Source organism: Sinohyriopsis cumingii, chromosome 5, assembly GCF_028554795.1.
Source record: "Sinohyriopsis cumingii isolate HCF-2022 chromosome 5, ASM2855479v2, whole genome shotgun sequence".
NCBI lineage: Eukaryota > Metazoa > Mollusca > Bivalvia > Unionida > Unionidae > Sinohyriopsis > Sinohyriopsis cumingii.
The window spans coordinates 99,021,702-99,040,542 of record NC_142965.1 but is presented as its reverse complement, the minus strand read 5'-3'; the positions used below and the strand labels follow the sequence as shown (position 1 = coordinate 99,040,542).

The window sequence follows — 18,841 nt, the reverse complement described above, 5'->3', positions numbered from 1 at the left end:
TCACATACCCACATTGCCAGAATCTGAGACTCGGACCCACGCAGACGGAGGTGAGATGGCAGTGATCCATTAATGGAAAGCGCTTCAGACCACTCGCCCCCCCCACACTGGATTTGGAATTTACTCAACAGATTTTCTTACTGGTATTGGAATTTGCACCACATGCCTTCTCACTGATTGGTTGGTTAATTTATACATTATATCTTCTCACCAAGTGGTTTAGTAGTTTATAAAATAGATCTCCTTAATTACTGGTCATGGAATCTGTGCTATAGGTCACTCATTGATTGGGCTTGGAATTTACACAAACGATTTCCTTACTGATTATAAAATTTTGATGAATTCCAATAATTTGAAATCATGCAATTACGATAGGTTGACAACAATAAAAACAAGAAATAAAATGTACAGATATCACAAAATTTGGTGCCACATGACACATATAGGCATATAATTATTAAATCTAAGAAAACAAAAATAACACACTTTCTGATTGGTTATGTCATTTACCCAAGACCTACTAATAAAACTTGTTACAAATATCTGGGGCTGTATGAACCAATCTGCTAAAGAATCTAGTTTCCAGCAATATGATTAACAGATTACATTTGACAAAGATTACAACCGTAGTAAACATTAATTCTGACCAGAGTCACATAGCACCTGTGTGTTTAAATGGTATTTTAACTAAGCTAATTTTAAAAAAGCATGTGTTCAACATTTTCGTCTCAAGAAATTGCTATATTGATGAGATTTAAACCAGATATATATCTTACAGCAAAACAGATGCATACACCCAAAAGAAAATTATTAAATTTCACAGATCCATCTTTCTTGTGTTAACTCTTCTAATTATGTTCATTTTGAGAAATATTAACTTGACAAAAAACATGTCAGACCATTCTTAAATATTTCCTCTTTATTACAAGTTATATTTTTTAAAACTTGTACAATACGAAATGGAGTTACATCATAAAATTTGTGATCTCCCCAGAGCCTTTAAGTTTTATCAGGACAGGTATCAATCATTCTTTCAGCCTCTACATAGCTTTCCATTGTATTGGCCATATTCTTTAATGCATGAAAATCATACATAAGGAATGCATTGGACCAATAAGCTGATCTCGGCTGCACTGCTATATTTTTTTTGACATTACCGGCACTGGCAGAGAGCAACTGTACAACAGCAAATTTTACAATTAATTTTTTCTGCATATGTTGCTTTCTTTATTACTGCATAAACTGTACAAATGTAGAAGAGAAGAAAAAAACAATTAGCTTGCCACAACAAAATAATAATCCATCTGGTAACTACTGTATCATCATACAATTTTCTCTAACTTTATTAATGTTGTAAAAAATAAAATGTCAGAATTCAGAAAGTGATATATTTTATTTATCTTTAATGTTTTGTATTCCACCAGTTTTGTACAATATTCATGGAGTTGTTTGTAAACAAAATGAAGAATTTTTTCAAGGATAAACCCCACTTTTTTTAAAACTTGGAATTGTCAATGCAACATTTTCAATCCTTTTAAATTCAAAAAAATAAATATGCACAAGATTTAAAAGTAAAATCCATGTCTTGATCCATGAGTGCTGTGTGTGTAGTAAACTGAAGGACAAGATACTACATCCCTGATTTGGGAACTTTGAAAGCATTTCCATAAAATGTGATATGCTCTCTGGATGTGTTTATGATTATGATGTTTCATCTAAAAGGTATAGAAGGTGGTTTAACAGAATGTCTCTTGCTTCATCATCATTGCCTGCAAGGTAATAAATAGTGAAGCATGGTAAACCCCATTTTGGACAATTTTACAATTTAACATCATGGTACTGGTTCATGCTCAATATGTATCATCCATATTTAGTTTTACTTTGATAAAAAAAAAAAATTCTGTAAATATATTCCTTATTGTAGCACTCGACTTAATTTTCCATTGATCTGAAGTACCAGCTTACATGGAAATCAAATGCCTCTCTCAACGAAATAAAAATAATTACTTAGGACATTTAAACTGCCTTGTGGCTGACAGTACTAACTATACCCCCCCCCCCACCCCAAAGGATATGGGCTCTTGGGACAGCAGCTAAATTGACCCCCGTTATTTAGATTACATACAAGATGCATTAAACATATATGTACACAGACTTTAAAAATGTATGAATGAATATATGCAACTGTTATATATGATTCCTACAAGTAAATCTCACCATTCTCTAATGACTGTCTGGTGAAATTACCAAACATAAATCTTAAACTAATATTCCAATAAAATAATTTGTGAAAATAATGATCCTGAATAACCATGACATAAGAAAATTTAAAAAAAAACAGAAACATCCCTGCAAGATGATGACCCCAAATAAAGGTATGCATTCTGGTTGCCATGACAACAGTCCATCACAATAAATGGAATATATCCGATCTGTATTGCCAGTGAACTGGTTTCTGTACAAATCTTCATCAGCCATTTGATTATCAGGTCAGCCATCATAGCAGCAAGAGAGATAACTCTAAATGGGTGAAGACACCTGAAAAAAAAATGCCGTATAAATTACACCGTAAATAAATTCAATTTCAATTAATGGTAATTAGTTAAAATTTCAAAGTCTGCACAATATATAACTTCATATGCCTTCCATCTTAAGTACAGTAAATCAAAGAAGGCTGCCATCTTAACCAAAGTAAATCAAAGAAGGCTGCCATCTTAAGTACAGTAAATCAAAGAAGGCTGCCATCTTAAGTACAGTAAATCAAAGAAGGTGAACATAAAGAACCTTTGGCATATATATGAAAATTACGTAGTTATTTAAGGAACATTATATAGATATTTTCTTTACAATATACAGATATGCAACCCCAAAAATATGTTTATGGCAGGCAATACTTTCCCAAAAAGTTAAGACTAATTTTCTGAGAAGCATAAAGTACCCTGTAATACTGTTCGTGGAAAAAAAGCATCTGAAATGTTCAGATGGGTATCTTTCTTTTCTTTTCATCTCTGGCACCAATTTTAGCCATATCACAGTTTAAATGACTCATTTCTTGTTATACACACATTGCTTTTTTTACCAAATTACTTTTGTCACAACCTATTTTTACATATAAACCTCGTGTTCAAATATTGAACACCATAAATGTTTGATTTTCCAAAATATATTCAGTTCTAAATGCAGAATTGGCACCAAATCAGTAATAACTCAGCAAAATCTGGAATGATTGACATCTCTGAGAGTCTATGAACAGACACTGGGACTGTGGAAGCAAGTATTATCACTACTCTGTCGATACACCCTTCTTAAACATGCTAAAACTATCCTGTTTAAGTAAATTTGAATTTTTTTGTTTACTTACCTTAACAATACTTATTTGAAGACTATTTGGGATTAAACCTCATGTGGCTGTCAATGATACTAAACATTTCTGTTGGGTTTGGAATTCTTCCAGTTTCTAATTTGGACCAAACTGGTACATCTGTCAAAATGGAATACAGTTCTTTTAACTAACATTTTTACAATTTCAAGCAGAGAACATTCCTTTAGACAGAAGTTCACATGTTAGACGACTTCTGAATTTCATGATTATCTATAGATTTCTGTGTATTCCTGCCACATTCTTGTTTTAACCTTAATCCCACATCCTGAGCCTCCTAGGTAAGGTTTGCATCTGGTTCTGTTCCAATTAATCAAGTTACTTGAGCATCACTCGTCCAACCAATTTGATTGATTAATGGAGCAAGACTTTTTTCATGATCGATTTTCCTTATGGTACCAATAAATTTACGAATTATTACTACTGACTTGGAATAAACATAAAATATATAAATGTAATAACACCTTTATAAAAATGATAGTACAGACTACAATAAATAAGAATGTTTTGTTTGATTTATACCTTTTATCCATTTCTAAACTATAATTTCACTGTGACCCACTTTAAAAATATCATGCAAAAGTGAAAGTGAAGATCTTAAATGATGATCAAAAGTGTGGGCCTACTTTGGGTTCCAGAAGAAGAAAAAAACTATAGATGGTCCGGCAAATAAAGTCAATCTAAACCTGACAAAATAAGAATTAACGTTCAATAATTAGTAAAAGACCCATTACAGGATCTTGAATGGAAGAGTTTTGTTTTGATTTATAATCATTCTTGATGAGAGATAAATAAATATAATTTAGGCCTAAGATGTCAATCACACTGCATTTAATTAAATTTTTATTAAAATATTCTATTAAAAAAATGTCAGTATAAAACATAAAAATTAGAGTAAAGGAGAGATTATCATGTTTTATATTCAAGTATGGTTTTAGATGGGATTCAGATAAATTACATAAGTTCAATGCGGCACATGTGTTATTGAAGTCACCGCTAAAGGACAACTTTCGAGGACCAAACAGATGTTTCTTATTGTGGCAACATCAAATAATTAAAAAACATTGATAGAGACTGATATATTTTTATTTGCTTTGTATTTATACAAAACGATCAGTGTTTCAAAGGTGATCAGTTTTCTTGAAGTTCAGCAAAACTATTTTTTTTTCTGGGTACATTTTAAAAACAAAAGGAATTTGATATTATTTGGGTGATTTAACAGTTACTTTTCCTGCCTTCAAAATTGGTTGATTATATTTTGTCCTGGCAGCACAGACAGACCAACAAGTAGATCTCCATTGTTTGTTTTTTTTTGTGACACTTCTGGTGGCTGCCTTCCATACATGCATCAGAAAATTAAAAAAAAAAGGCCAACAGATGAATACACGTGTTCTGTTCTGACAGGGATTTCTACCGAAAATATGAGTGTTCTGAAGGATTTAATTCTATGAGTGAAAAAGAAGAGGAATTTTACTTACTATCCACATACAGTGGCCAGTCAAAATAAATGTAACAACTACTACTCAGCTGCTGATAATATGATGCTAATTCATCGGAAAGATTTATTATAAGATTGGGTCACATTCGGTTGATCTCCACTACCAGAAATGTTTTTTTTTTTTAAAAATGCCAATATATCACAGCATACATTACTCAGGCCATATGTCAGAATAAGTGGATTAAGATATAACAATGTAGTATTAAGATGGTTTGTCAATACAAAGAAAGAATTTGTTTATCTAACAATAGATAATAAATTCCAGTGTATGTTACATCTTGTTTGCGGTCTCTTTTCATGATGCCACTGAATTTATTCACTCAAAACCCAAGGTTGTATATACAACTTTAAACAGTAAATGATGTCGGGGAAAACAATCACCAGATTGTATATTTTGTAACCAGTAAGGAATATAAATCGTAATTTGTGACATTGGCTAAGCCCAGCATGATCCATGAATAAACTTTTTACACGTCATTTTTTTGTACATTTAAGAAGAAAAACTTTTCGGGGGAGTACGAGAAAAATGCATGTATATGAATTTGCAGGAGCCATGCCATTATCGTCTTACATTAGAACCGATACATGATCTCTTCCCCAAAATGATAATAAAATTTTAAACACGTTACTTTTCGTACTTTTAAGAAAGAAAGAAATCTTTTGTGTATGAGAAAAGTACATGTAAATGAAATTTCATGAGTCACGTCACATCTATGTTATATCCGAATTTGTTTTATAATGAAGCGTGCTATAGTGGGGTCACACTGTACATAGGTAAAATAAATTAATATTATATAACAATATACTACTCTTCAATATCTATGTATGCTACCATCCCGATTTACCATGATACTCTATTAACTTCACTCTGATAAACTACAGTTGAGTTTTATGTTCAGTTAGGTAATAAATCAATTCAAAATAATGTTCTTGAACAGAAGCCATCAATGACATCTTCTACTGAATTTTTAAAAAAATGCTACTCAAAGATGACAATAATTCTAATTATTACCTAAAGTTCTGTGATTTATTAAAAGATGACAAAAGAATCTAACACTGTATAATCAACAGAAGTAATACATATCTGCAAAAGTCACAAACTCACCATTCAAACTTATTTCAAATGCTCCTGTTGAGATCAATTGTCCCTCTATAGCATTGCTTATAAAGAAAATCATCAAACATGCATAGATCTGAAAAACAACAGAAAGAAATCGCATCATCATCAATTGGTGCTAATTATTTCATCATATACACAAGCTCTGAAAAAAATTTAGTCAAAAAATATCACTAACATATAAAAATTGCATATGGATGGGTAAATGCTAGAGGATGACTCTTACAAAATTGTTGTTGACTGCTCCAGTGGCCTAATGGTTAGAGCGTCCGCCTTGGATGCAGGAGGTCATAGGTTCGGCCCCCGTTCGAGTCATACCAAAGACTCACAAAAATGGTACTAACATCTGTCTCGCCTGGCGCTCAGCATTAACAGGTTAGTGTTAGGACTGGTCGGCCTGGTGTCAGGATAATATGAGTGGGTGGGACATCATGTTACATGTCTGCGGCATGATGCTCCAGTGCTATTAATCACTATAAACTGTCACAATGCAGACACCATAGCGATATGACTGAAAAACTGTTGCTCTGACTTGCTTAATTTCTATCATTTTTCCCACAAATGCTGCAGAAGAAAGGTGGCTGTCTTTTCTAGGGCTGGTGCTTTTACCCCCTTTCTGCCATAGTGCTTTGTATTCTGAGTACAATACCAACTCGTGTGGCAACTTTCATTAAGGTATGTGGTCTTGAACAAAATGTGCTGTGCAGAAATCACTACTTTCTTAATAGCCTTACAATAACTTGATATTTGGTCTTTAGACCCAGAATCTGTAAGTTCCTTCCTTACATAAACTTAAGTTTTTGCACACAACCCATTTTTCTTTGAATAAGAGACCCTGACATTCAACTTTTTGACTCCAAAATTAATATTCCTCTACCTTATTTTAAGTGCAAGCCCTCCACAATCTGTGATAAAGGTATGTGATCTAGAACTTAAACCATTTTTCTTTTTCCAGTCACAGTGAATGGTCTTCTTTCCTACCAAAATGTAAGCTATACACAAACTTATGTGAAGGTTTTCAATTAAGAACTTATATTTTTGCGAGGAGTATGTGTGCGTGCATGATTTGGATTTTTATTATGTTTTAACAATTTTCAGTCATATCGCTATGATGTCTGCAGTGCGGAATTTATAGTGATGTCTAACACTGGGGCATTATCAGGGATGGTCCTGGCTTTTAAAAAGCTGTCGCCAAAAAAATCGCCAACCTCAATATATTGTCGCCAATTTTCAAAAAGTGTCGCCAAAACAAGTAGTGTACATTTTTCCAAGTGTTAATTTAGTCTATTAATGTAACAGGCAATGAAAATTACAAAAGATGGGTTAGTTAATACTTTAATTACAACAAGCATTAACAAAATGTTACAAACTGTTACATGAAGATCTGTCACGATTTTAGAGTTGCCCACTTGTTGAATGCAGTTTCAAAGTCTAATTTTTCACATCTGTACATGTTGATTCTCATTAAATTCTTGAGAGATGAGATGCAGAGCTTATTTCTGATGTCAGTTTTTATGAGGTTCATCTTACTGAATCCACATTCAGTCTACAGTGCTGACAGGTGACACCAGTAGTCTCTCAGCAGCCCCTCCCCCGGCTAGCATCCCAAAGCTTGTAGTGAATTGCTTCCTAAATCCCAAGAATGATCACTGAATGCGGTATAAATTTTCTTGACAAGCAAAATAGGATCTCCATTCCCACGAATGAAACTTACACGAGTCAACACCTGGCAATATTGGACCGTATATATAAGCATAAATTCACACCCAATTTAGGGATTCTTTCACTCCTGTATTTTGAGAAATAAATAATTATTATTAATTATGCAAAACTGTTTGTGTTTTTTGTTTTGCTATTTCTTGTTGCGGAGTTTAAGTCTCTGCAGCCGTAACATGGAATTGATGGCAAAAGGAAAAGATCAATGAGTAAAATGCTGCACTGGCGACAGATATAAGTGTGATTGAGATTTTTTCCATTTGCTTTGTATTTATACACAGTCGGTACTTCAAAGGTTATAAGTTTTCTATGAAGGTTTAGCAAAACTATTGTATTGGTATATGTATAAAAAAAAAACACAGAAGGATTAGCCATACAATTTAATTGTATCTGTTCTATTCGCATCTTCAGAAGTCGGTCAGTTGTAGGTATAGTGTGGTAGCATGATTGACTTTATCACAGCATACAGTACTCAGCCCGGATGTCAGCATAAGCAGATTATGATGTAACAATGCACTGTAAAGATGGGGTTGTCAATAAGAACAAAGGATCGTTTGTGTAACAGATTGATTCCAATGCATTGCTTAGTCAGGTTTGTGGCCTCCTTTTCGTTCTCGCTTTTAATTTATCCAGTCCAAATCCATGATTGTATGTACAAATTAAATAACCAAAAAATATGTCGCCAAAAAAATCGCCAGATGGGATATTTTTGTCGCCAATAAGGAAAAAAAATTGCAATTTGCGACATTGGCGAAGCCCAGGACGATCCCTGCATTATGCCGAAGACATATAGCATGATGTCCCACCCAGTCACATTATCCTGACCATGGGTGCCCACAGCATAGGTCATGGGGGGGTCATGTGACCCCTCCCCAGAAAATCATACTGCAAATATATATATAAATTAAAACATGTTTAATCATGGAAATGAAGCTGAAAATGTGTCACAAGATTCTGTTCAAAATGCTTAGTAAATATTAGCTTTAGTTTCAGACTGCTGATGCAATAATTACGCTAATACCTCTCTTGGGAGTTGGCACGTGTGAACATACAACAAAGCAGTCCAGGTTCACATTTAATACAATTTTCCTTTGATCGGGTACCTGATCGTTAGGACTGACAGGTACCCGGTAGAAATTACCCAAAATTTTGACATCTCTATCTCTGACACTTATATTTTTAAAAGTTTTTCCTTTCTAAACAAAAAGTGAATTTAATATAGTAGAGCCTTTAAGCTCTCTGGATAGCTAATCCTTCTATCATGTAATCCTAGATAGTCATATGTAAATCTGTTAACTCTGTGTAACAATTGGCTATAAGCCTAATTATCCAGATGTAAAGATGGCAACCCAGTGTAACAATTGGCTATAAGCCTAATTAGCCAGATGTAAAGATGGTAATCCAGTGTAACAACTGGCTATAAGCCTAATTAGCCAGATGTAAAGATGGTAATCCAGTGTAACAACTGGCTATAAGCCTAATTAGCCAGATGTAAAGATGGTAATCCAGTGTAACAACTGGCTATAAGCCTAATTAGCCAGATGTAAAGATGGTAATCCAGTGTAACAACTGGCTATAAGCCTAATTAGCTAGATGTAAAGATGGTAATCCAATGCAACAACTGGCAAAAGAGCCAAGATAGCCAAATTAAACAATGGTAATTCAATGTACGAACTGACTATAAGCCTAACTAGCCAAATATAAGAATGGTAATTCAATGTATGAATTGCCTATAAGCCTGTAATGATAATTAAATGCTGGAAGCATCTATCTCACAATGTAAAAAAGGATCATGTTGCAAATTAAATTATTGTATCTGCAAAATGTTTTAATATAAAATGTGGTACATATTTATAAAGTGTTATGCAATTTTCTAGTTACTGCATTATGACTGTGAATGTCACCAGAGGGTGACCATTTCATAATTTTCATTTGCCAATTCTGAATTTTTGATTGCAAATACAATCATTGTAGTCCCAACCTGGAGCACTGGAGATAAGTCACTTCACCCAAAAATTGTGTTCAGTTTGGACTGTGTTATAGAAACCTAATTAATGCAGTGTAAAACAGTAAGAATTAAAGATTCAATTCAACATACTGTTCAAAATGCAACAAGAGAAATATGACAGAGAACATTTATGACTGAAAATACCTTGTAAAATATTTAAAAAATTGTTCACAGTAACACAGACTATAATGAGCCCAGTAAAAAACATTAAAATGTATTAAAAAAACTGCACAAAAATGTAAGCTCTATGATACAGACATCTGAAAGCAATAAGTTTTACATTTTAGGACAATTCTACCCACCTTGTTCTGTGTGGCCCACATGAAAATATTTGGTGTCTCCATGTTCAAATGTGGAAATGGATTTATGCCACTGACTACCATGGCAATTAGCAAAAGTTTAAGGATACTTAGTGCTTGAGCACAGTACTGTCGAGATAGAGGTGGTGGATAATTGTCCCCCTCAATCGTCAACTGTGGATACCGCTGACGGATTTCGAAAGAATACTGCTCAAACACTTTTTTGTATCCTCAGGAATAGCTGCAAAAAAAGTGCAGAACATATTAAATATACATTAAAAATCTGATGACAACCCAGCACCAATCAATCAAACATGTAACATCACTTAAGTGACTAGCTTCGACCCAGTATAACATTCTCATATCTGTGACCTCTGTAAACAAAAAAAACTACCAAATACTCTACCAAATGTTTGGACCCTAACACTAAAACCTTTCAAAGTTCTACTGTATTACATTAAAATCAATCAGTGTTTTCCCCATTTAAGATCTGTGTCAGGTTATTAAATAAATGTAACAAGTTCTCAATGTGTTATATATGAGAAGATAAATATTCTACCTATTACTTTCAGACATGTTCCAGACCTGCCAATCTAAACCTCAGTTGCATATCTTTCTTTTTTCTTATCTTTTCTTCCCTAATTTTTAGATAAATATAACTGAATCTCACATAACAGTAATGTAAACTTGGAAATATGTTTGAAAAGTTTAGAACAGCAGTAAAATCAACATTATTCAAAAAGTTCTGTCAAGTTGGTCTTAATTACTCTGATTTAATGTTGGATTCCAAACCCTATGGAGGTCAATGCTGGGTCTCCTAGATCAAAGAAATCTTTAATTCTCATGGTGGTGGCAATTCAAATCTCCCACTCTGATCTATACTCAAATCCACATAACATGAAGTACAACAATGCAAATGTTATCTTTCTTGCTTTTTTTCTAAGCACAGTCAAGTGCAGTGGTCTTCATCTTATATAGCCACTCCATCTGCACCCGGAAAGTGGCTATATAAGAAGGGAGGCCTTTCCAGTGGGGGACTATATTTGTGAGAAACAAATGTGTAAGTAGAATGAGAGCTACAAGTAACTTCAAAACATATAATTTTTTCATTTAAAAGTAACTATAATTATTAAAAAGTTCATTTTGTCTTAAGAATAGACTTATTTCAACTGAACATGCCATTAATAGTTCACAATTCTTAACTATGAGAGGTGGGTGGGGTATTGTTGGCATGTGCAGTGTGTGTTTGTGTGATTTAGATTTTTAACATAGCTTTAACAACTTTCCAGTCATATCGCTACGATGTCTGCAGTGTGGCAGTTTAAAGTGATGTCTAGCATGGGGGCATCATGCCACAGACATGTATCATAATGTCTCACCCAGTCACATTATCCTGACACCAGGCCGACCAGTCCTAACACTAACCTCTTAATGCTGAATGCCTAGCGAGGCAGTTGTTAGTACCATTTTTAGAAGTCTTTGGTACGACTTTGTCGAGGTTCGAACCCATGACCTCCCGCATCCAAAGCAGGTGCTCCACCCACTAGGCCACCGGAGCAGTACAAATTTCATGCCAAACCTTCTTACAAACATGCCAACTTTTTTAATTAAGTGCAAGCCTAACATACATGCACACATAGGGAAAATCAAGTCTTTACATTAACAATGTATTACTCTATGCAACATGCAAGATACAAACCGCTATGACCAGTAAAATTAAAATAATGGGTATGAAACTACAGTTTCACTGACTCTTACAAATGTAATATAAGTAAGAATATACAGATATCAACCAAAACATATCATGATATATTCAAAGTGTCCTGGTTGCCCCAATGGTGAGAGAGGACCTGACTCTAATTCAAGTTAACTATCCAAGTACATGTATTTAAAAAAGGTGTGAAAGGTAACAGGAAACTCTGATGATTTTGGGCACATTTTCTCTGAAATGCTGGAGAAAACACTATCATTGACTGTCCCAACTTTGTGTACATCCTTGACTTACGTGCTATGACTTCATGCTTGTTTCAAGATCCTGGTATCAGGAACAAGGACAAAACCTTTCGTTGACAGTGACTCTAAGTGCTGATTAGGAAATGTACTGCTAAATCAAATTTGAATACTACAATGCAGTTGAAAGAAAACACAGTGGAAATGTCCAATTTAACTAATGCTATATTTTGCCACAAGTTTGTGACCCTGGAGTGTTAGCTGTTCAAGTTAGGGTCACTCGTCACATGTTGTTTTCTTTACCTTTTTATTAGCAGGAAATCTAGGGCATTATTGTGACACCAATGGCAATGCAAAACCTTGATTACTACAACATGCACTTCTTATCTCTTAGGAAAAATTAATCTATTGGAAAACGATAATGTAAATTTTTATTGGAATATTTGAATACACAGAAAAAAAATCTTTGTTATGAAATAACATGGAAAAAATTCAAAAATATCTTTAATTCATATTTTAACTTTATCAAAAGCTTGAAAGAAAAAAAAAAACATTACCTGGTACATATATTATAATGATTAGTATATACGATGTACCAAGTGCTTCAAGTACTGGGTTAAACTGGGTCAATTAAATGCAAAAATCGATTTCTGACATTTTTTCATATTTTTCTTTTACCCTGAGAGACCAAATGTACCAGGGTCAGCAATGAAAAACAGGGAAGCTGGAAACACATATTTTTTTCTTATTTAAAAGTCTGATATTGCAATTAATATGCGACTGAAATATATGAAACATATTACAGATGCAAATGTTAATAAATACAGGGTTATCATAAATGGCCAATTTATACGTCTTTGTCTAATTGTATAATGCAAATCTTGCATCATGTGGCATCTGTTTCAGGGGAATGAACCACAGATGAATCATTGTACATCCTATTTTGATGCAATAATAGTTTGACAAAAGTTTCATAAACTTCCAGTTCTTGAGAGAATGCATCTCACTGATGTCACAACCACAACATTTACTTACACTCATACACATCAAATCACAGACAAAACAATTTGTCAAAAATCCTATCATTATCAGTTATGAAATGAAACAAAGACCCCTGTCCTGAAAAAAAACTCAATTTTACAAAAAAATTTACAACCAGTAAGTCTTCATAAAACCCCACAACTTCTTTCTATAATAGGTATCTAGCATACTACTTAACAGTTGGTAGCAGCGTGATATATAGCTAAAAACTGCATCAGTAATAGTTTAGAGCAGAGGACTCAAATACTCAGGCCACAGGCCACATGTGACCCACCAAGCCCTATCCTGTGGCCATAAAATGAGTGGTGTCACAAGATGTCATGACTGATAATGGTTGTGCAGCCCACAGGGTGGTTGAGTTTGAGACCTTTGGTTTAGAGTAATGTACAGTGTTATAAAGTGTTATGTAGATTTGTGATTATTAATGTTCTAAGGTGGTTCTTTGCTATTATAATTTGGGGAAATTTACATGAAACACATACTTTTGTTATCTTTCAAAATTAAATCATCACCCAGTATATTTTTGCTTATTTAAATCAATGTATTATGATTTTTATTAATAAATAATAATTTTACCTCAACAGTAAATATTATCTTTTAAGAGAATCTTGATATTTAACTATATGTCAAGAAGAGTACAAGAAATGACAATATCATTGTCATTTCTTGCCCAAACTTTGCTAAAGTAACAAATTGTTTTGTAAAATAATGAAATGGAATACTATGACAGGAGTATATTTCTGAAAAGGCAAGTAAATGCCTAAGTGTTTATAACTGGAGGCCAGATAATTCCAGAAATAGACAAATTTGACACATTTGGAAAAACTGTAGCCTGCAAAGAATCTAGAGCATGTATAAACATTTTTTAAACAATGATTATATTTATAGCAGATTTTGTTGGGCACTTTTTATGATGATTTTAATAGTTTCAAGCAATATTATAAATGTTACAACCCCCATTATGGGCATGAACCATGGTAGGTCGATGCTACTGTATGCTGTATGTTTAGCTGTCAGGTCAGAAAGGACCAGTATGGAAAAGGCCTGGTCCAGAAAGGCCAGTAACAGTCAAAAAGGAAAGGACCAGCACTGAAAAGAAGAGTGTCCAGTGATGTAAATAATAATAATAATAATAATAATAATACAATTTCAATATTTATGCATCCTTATTATTGTATGAGCCCTCTAATCCTTTTTTCTTTTCTTTTTTCAAACTATACTTGCAGTTTACAGTTTTCAAAGCATTATTAGCAAGTGGAGGTCAAAATCATTTTCCCATTTTTTTCAACACTTCCTTATTCTGTTTTCATTATCGCAATAATTACAACTTTTCTGCAATACCATATCTATTCACTTCTTAATCACCAACATTTTTTGTTACATATATTGCTAAAGCATTAAGCAGCAAAAAATGAGGCAGTGGACAGTGAGGATTAACACCAAGATTCAAGTAAACTACTGATAGCAAAACAGCAGACCTGTGCAAATGAAAGAGTTTGCAGTATGTACCAGAATCAGGAAATAATCAGCAATCAGATTTTACCTTTCACATTTCCTTGACCTGTTTTGTCTCAGAAATATTTAATATGTCAGGAAACTCTGATAACCACAAATCAGACATCAAAACAGGTATATGTCATCCAACTCTTTCCCATGACTCCCATCTCAATTGAGCTTGATGTGACATAAGATTTTAATAGTTTTTTGTACTTATTACTAAGACTGGTGATTATCTTTAAACTTTATATATATATCAGATGTTATTTTGAAACCAGTATCTCCAGTGGTAATCTTTATCTCCAAAATAGTCATATGTCATAAAAAAAGACATTATTTATTCACTTTCCTTGTGTTTTTCTTTCACAATTAGTAATTTACCTAATTTGAACTTTCTCAAATTCAGTATCTTGCATTATTTTCTTCTTTGTTCATTTCACAAAGAAAACGCAGTAGCGTGTAGGCCTAGCAATTAATTACATAATCACTCACGTATGAACATATTGTGCAATGATACATTACTGCACAGCATTTAATGATGTTTCACAATAAAAAGTAAGGATTTGATATTTATGTCGTATATATTTCTAATAGTATAAATGATAGTAGTAATTAGTAATGCATACAGAAAACTGAGAAATGGGCCTTTTTGGATCGGCCCATCGGGCCTTTTTCGTAGCGGTCCGTTCTGACCCTGAACCCATGTTTATGCAAGCATAGTCAAAAGAAGATGGAGACTACAATTCTTTTTCAGCTTACGAGTCCTGGACAACAAAATCTGAAATCCTAGTGACAATCGTGGTAATGTTATTCAGGAAAAAAAAGCATTAAAAAACATCACCCACTTTCTAGAACATTGGATAGGGTGAACTTACCAGTACAAAAATTTTAAGGTTGGTACTGCCAAATTTGCAAATTTTGGAACTCTAATATCTTTATGAACTTGAGTCGACGGTTCTGTAAACGACATATCTCTCCATGTTAAAAACAAAAGGCCAGCAAATACGGCGATTATTGACCAACCTGTCCCGTCCGCCATCTTTTTGATCACCTGCTTCTTGGTTGACATGTTTCAAGGAACTAGTTCCATGTGGAACGAATATAATATAATTCTATTTTTAAAAATTACAAGTTCAACAAAAAATACAAATATAAATACATAAATTTTGAAAATTATGTAATTATGTTATATCTGACTTCATACTAATAAGTAAATATGTTTTTATATCAATTTCGTTTAATTATGGTATCTTATGGTATGAATATGAGGAAAATAAAATGGCTGCTCCAGCAAAGAGTACTCCGAAAGATGCACAAGTTATGTCAGCAATCCTCAAAGATATGGGAGTTGCAGAATATGAGCCCAGACTAATAAATCAAATGCTTGAGTTTACTTACAGTAAGATCTTGCTTTATTGCATAGCATACCCGGAAGTAGCATTTTCTGATCTAGGAACCTATTTTCGAGGGTATTAAAACGTGGTTCATTAACCAACAGGGTCACCTTAGATGCAAGTTTATGTATCCGGCCAAAATATTATTTTTGCAAAAATCAAAAAGAAGTCAGTTAATTTTTTAATTTTTAACATGTGATTTTTTTATTCCTTAACATCAACTAGAGGCATCTGTTATTTCAGAAACAAGACTCGTTGCATGTTCATATTTTCGTTTTTATAGTTCGTTCCACCCACAGGTGCTCGACGCGAGCTTGATGTTGAGAACAAAAACTCAATAATCTAAAGGAAAAAAAATCATACAGAGTGACAAAAATACCTTAGATTACCCCCATGACCTGTTCTGACATAGGACCCTCTCTATCATAATATATGAGAGAAGGTACGGAACTTCCAAATACTTCGTTCCATCCATGACCCTCGATTTCCTTCAGCTATTTCCGTTTTTTAAGGCACACGACCATACTGTATGGTTTGTTTTATTCCTGAGATATTTTTCTATTCAGCAAGCCATTATTGACCATGTACCAAACTGAATTTACGGGCTCCGAAACATGCGATTTTTTACTTTGAGACAAGTCCGAGTTCATGCGATAATAAGTATAACCTTTTGAGCCAATCATATTTCGGCGTTGACATGTGTGCTGCATAGTTTACCTATTTTGAAAATAGTCACATGTATACAATGTATATGTAGTGATGAAGACAATATCTAATTCTTGCATAGAACAGGATTCCTAAAGTTAAATCGAGTTAATGGTAAGTAAAAACTTACTTTTGTATCTACCACTGTTCTGTAATTCAAGAAGGTATGCACCATTGAGTTGAAAACATGGTACATGTAGCAGTTTTCACATGTGCACGCACTTGTCCAAAACGAAAAAATTCACGAAAATCGCACGTTTTGGAGCCCATTACTTCAGATAGTCTGAGTTTCCTCTGACCCTTGCCACCCCATTTTTTGATATTTGGACATTTATGTTGGGGTGTAGGGTCAGAGCGCATTCCCTATCAAAAAGTTGGAATTCGCCGACACCATTTGGTGTCGGCATGGGGTAGCCGCTTTCTAGCCGACCCAGCACACTTTAATGACCTTTCATCGAGATATACCTGCATGAAATCGATAGGAATATGATTTATTTTCTCAAAAATCGTGAGCCTAGCATTCGTCATGTCTTTAATCCCCTGATACACGAGACGAAAGCACGTCGTTGCTAAAATTTGACCTGGATCTGGCCATTTGTATTCCAAGTCACATGACTACACAAGTCTCGCAGCCGACATCTGAATGACATCAGAGGTCATCAGTCACGTGATATCAACAACAGATCTTTTCTAGTGTTGCAGTAGGAAAACAAATCGAACATATAAATAAAAGTAATGTAATTTTTATAGAAAAATTAAAAAACAAACTTCTCAAAATATTTATTGTGAAAACAACGACGAAAATCTGTAAATGTTTCATAAATTTTGAAGAAAACCAGATTCACTATGAAGAGCACGTGTCAATGTGATAGTCACGTGACACCGACAAAAACATCGCTGACACGTGTTGGGTACTTCTTGAAAACGGTTTTCTCCACCCTGCTGCGATACCGACAGGTTTCTGTTCGTTGCTCTCAGAATAAATATGTTGAGAATTAAGTGTGCATTATATTTATTTACAAATATTAAGTGACTTCTATATAATATGCCCAAATTCTTTGTACAACAACTTGGGAAATTTGTTTATTTCGATATCACGTGACTATATGACCTCTGATGTCATTGACATGTAGGTTCCGAGATTTGTATAGTCATGTGACTCGGAATGCAAATGACCAGATCCAGGTCAAATTTCAGCAACGACGTACTTTTGACTAGTCTGTCAGCGGATTAAAGACATGACGACTGCTATGCTCACGATTTTTGAGAAAATAAATCATATTCCTATCGATTTCATGCAGGTATATCTCGATGAAAGGTCGTTAAAGTGTGCTGGGTCAGCTAGAAAGCGGCTACCCCATGCCGACACCAAATAGTGTCGGCGAATTCCAACTTTTCAATAGGGAATGCGCTCTGACCCTACACCCCAACATAAATGTCCAAATATAAAAAAATGGGGTGGCCAGGGTCAGAGGAAACTCGGACTATACTTCAGATAGACAAATGAAATTTGGTAGACTTAGTTGTATTATCAAGTAGATGAGCTGATTAGATTTCAGGCCATACCAACATATTTTCTTTTTTTTAAGACATAGTTTTGAACTTTTTGGGACAGACTCTTTTCAAAGTAATAGATTAGCATGATTAAAGAAAGCCCACTTGAGGTGGACAGATGAAGTTTGAGAAACCTATCTCTGTTCATAAGTATACATTCCTATCATGTTTTTTTGAAGTCATAGCAGTTAGACCCATATAATCCAGATTGTTGTGATCTATTCCATTATAGCAATTATTCCATATTTTTTATATATATTTTGTTTTTACTTTCTAATTAAAACCTTGTAAGCACAATTTAGCTCTGGTTTCATTTTAAATTTGGGAAGCATATTTATAGGCACATGTAGATGATCTGATTTTTATTATTGCAATTGTTCATCAGTTTGAAATGTTTTTCATGAACCTTTTTGTGTTTTTTCACTTAAAACACAATTCTATAACACAAATCTATTTTTTGTGGGGGTCTAAGCTTTTAGCTTCTTAGCCCCTTTTTAGAACAAATGTTTTACTTAACACATTAACCCCTGGTGACAAGTTTAAATGACAGGAGGTAGCAGCCTACTGCCAAGCTCTGTAGCGTTAAAGTCGTTGTTGTTGTTGGGTTTAATGCCATTTTTCAGCACACGATAGGCTATGCATGGCGGCCATTATTAATGGTGGAGGAGGAACCCAGGAGTAGT

General features: G+C 34.0%; 2 protein-coding genes across 2 annotated transcripts in view; one reads left to right on the top strand and one right to left on the bottom strand.

Moving 5' to 3' along the window:
* Positions 1-1,378: 1,378 nt before the first annotated feature.
* Positions 1,379-15,574, bottom strand: LOC149799851 (thioredoxin reductase-like selenoprotein T homolog CG3887). The gene is made up of 5 exons (XM_089959281.1): positions 15,381-15,574; positions 10,021-10,258; positions 5,983-6,070; positions 3,362-3,481; positions 1,379-2,538 (listed from the first exon to the last, which is right to left on the bottom strand). Exons 1-4 carry the CDS (start codon positions 15,572-15,574, stop codon positions 3,384-3,386), a joined length of 618 nt encoding a protein of 205 aa, XP_089815407.1. The 3' UTR covers positions 1,379-2,538; positions 3,362-3,383.
* Positions 15,575-15,767: 193 nt separating this feature from the next.
* LOC149799850 (transcription initiation factor TFIID subunit 9-like) overlaps positions 15,768-18,841 on the top strand; it is a 39,594-nt gene continuing 36,520 nt past the window's right edge. Inside the window, exon 1 of the mRNA XM_089959280.1 lies at positions 15,768-15,904. Coding sequence (XP_089815406.1) covers positions 15,784-15,904 — 121 coding nt within the window. The 5' untranslated portion in view covers positions 15,768-15,783. The remainder of the gene's footprint in view (positions 15,905-18,841) is intronic.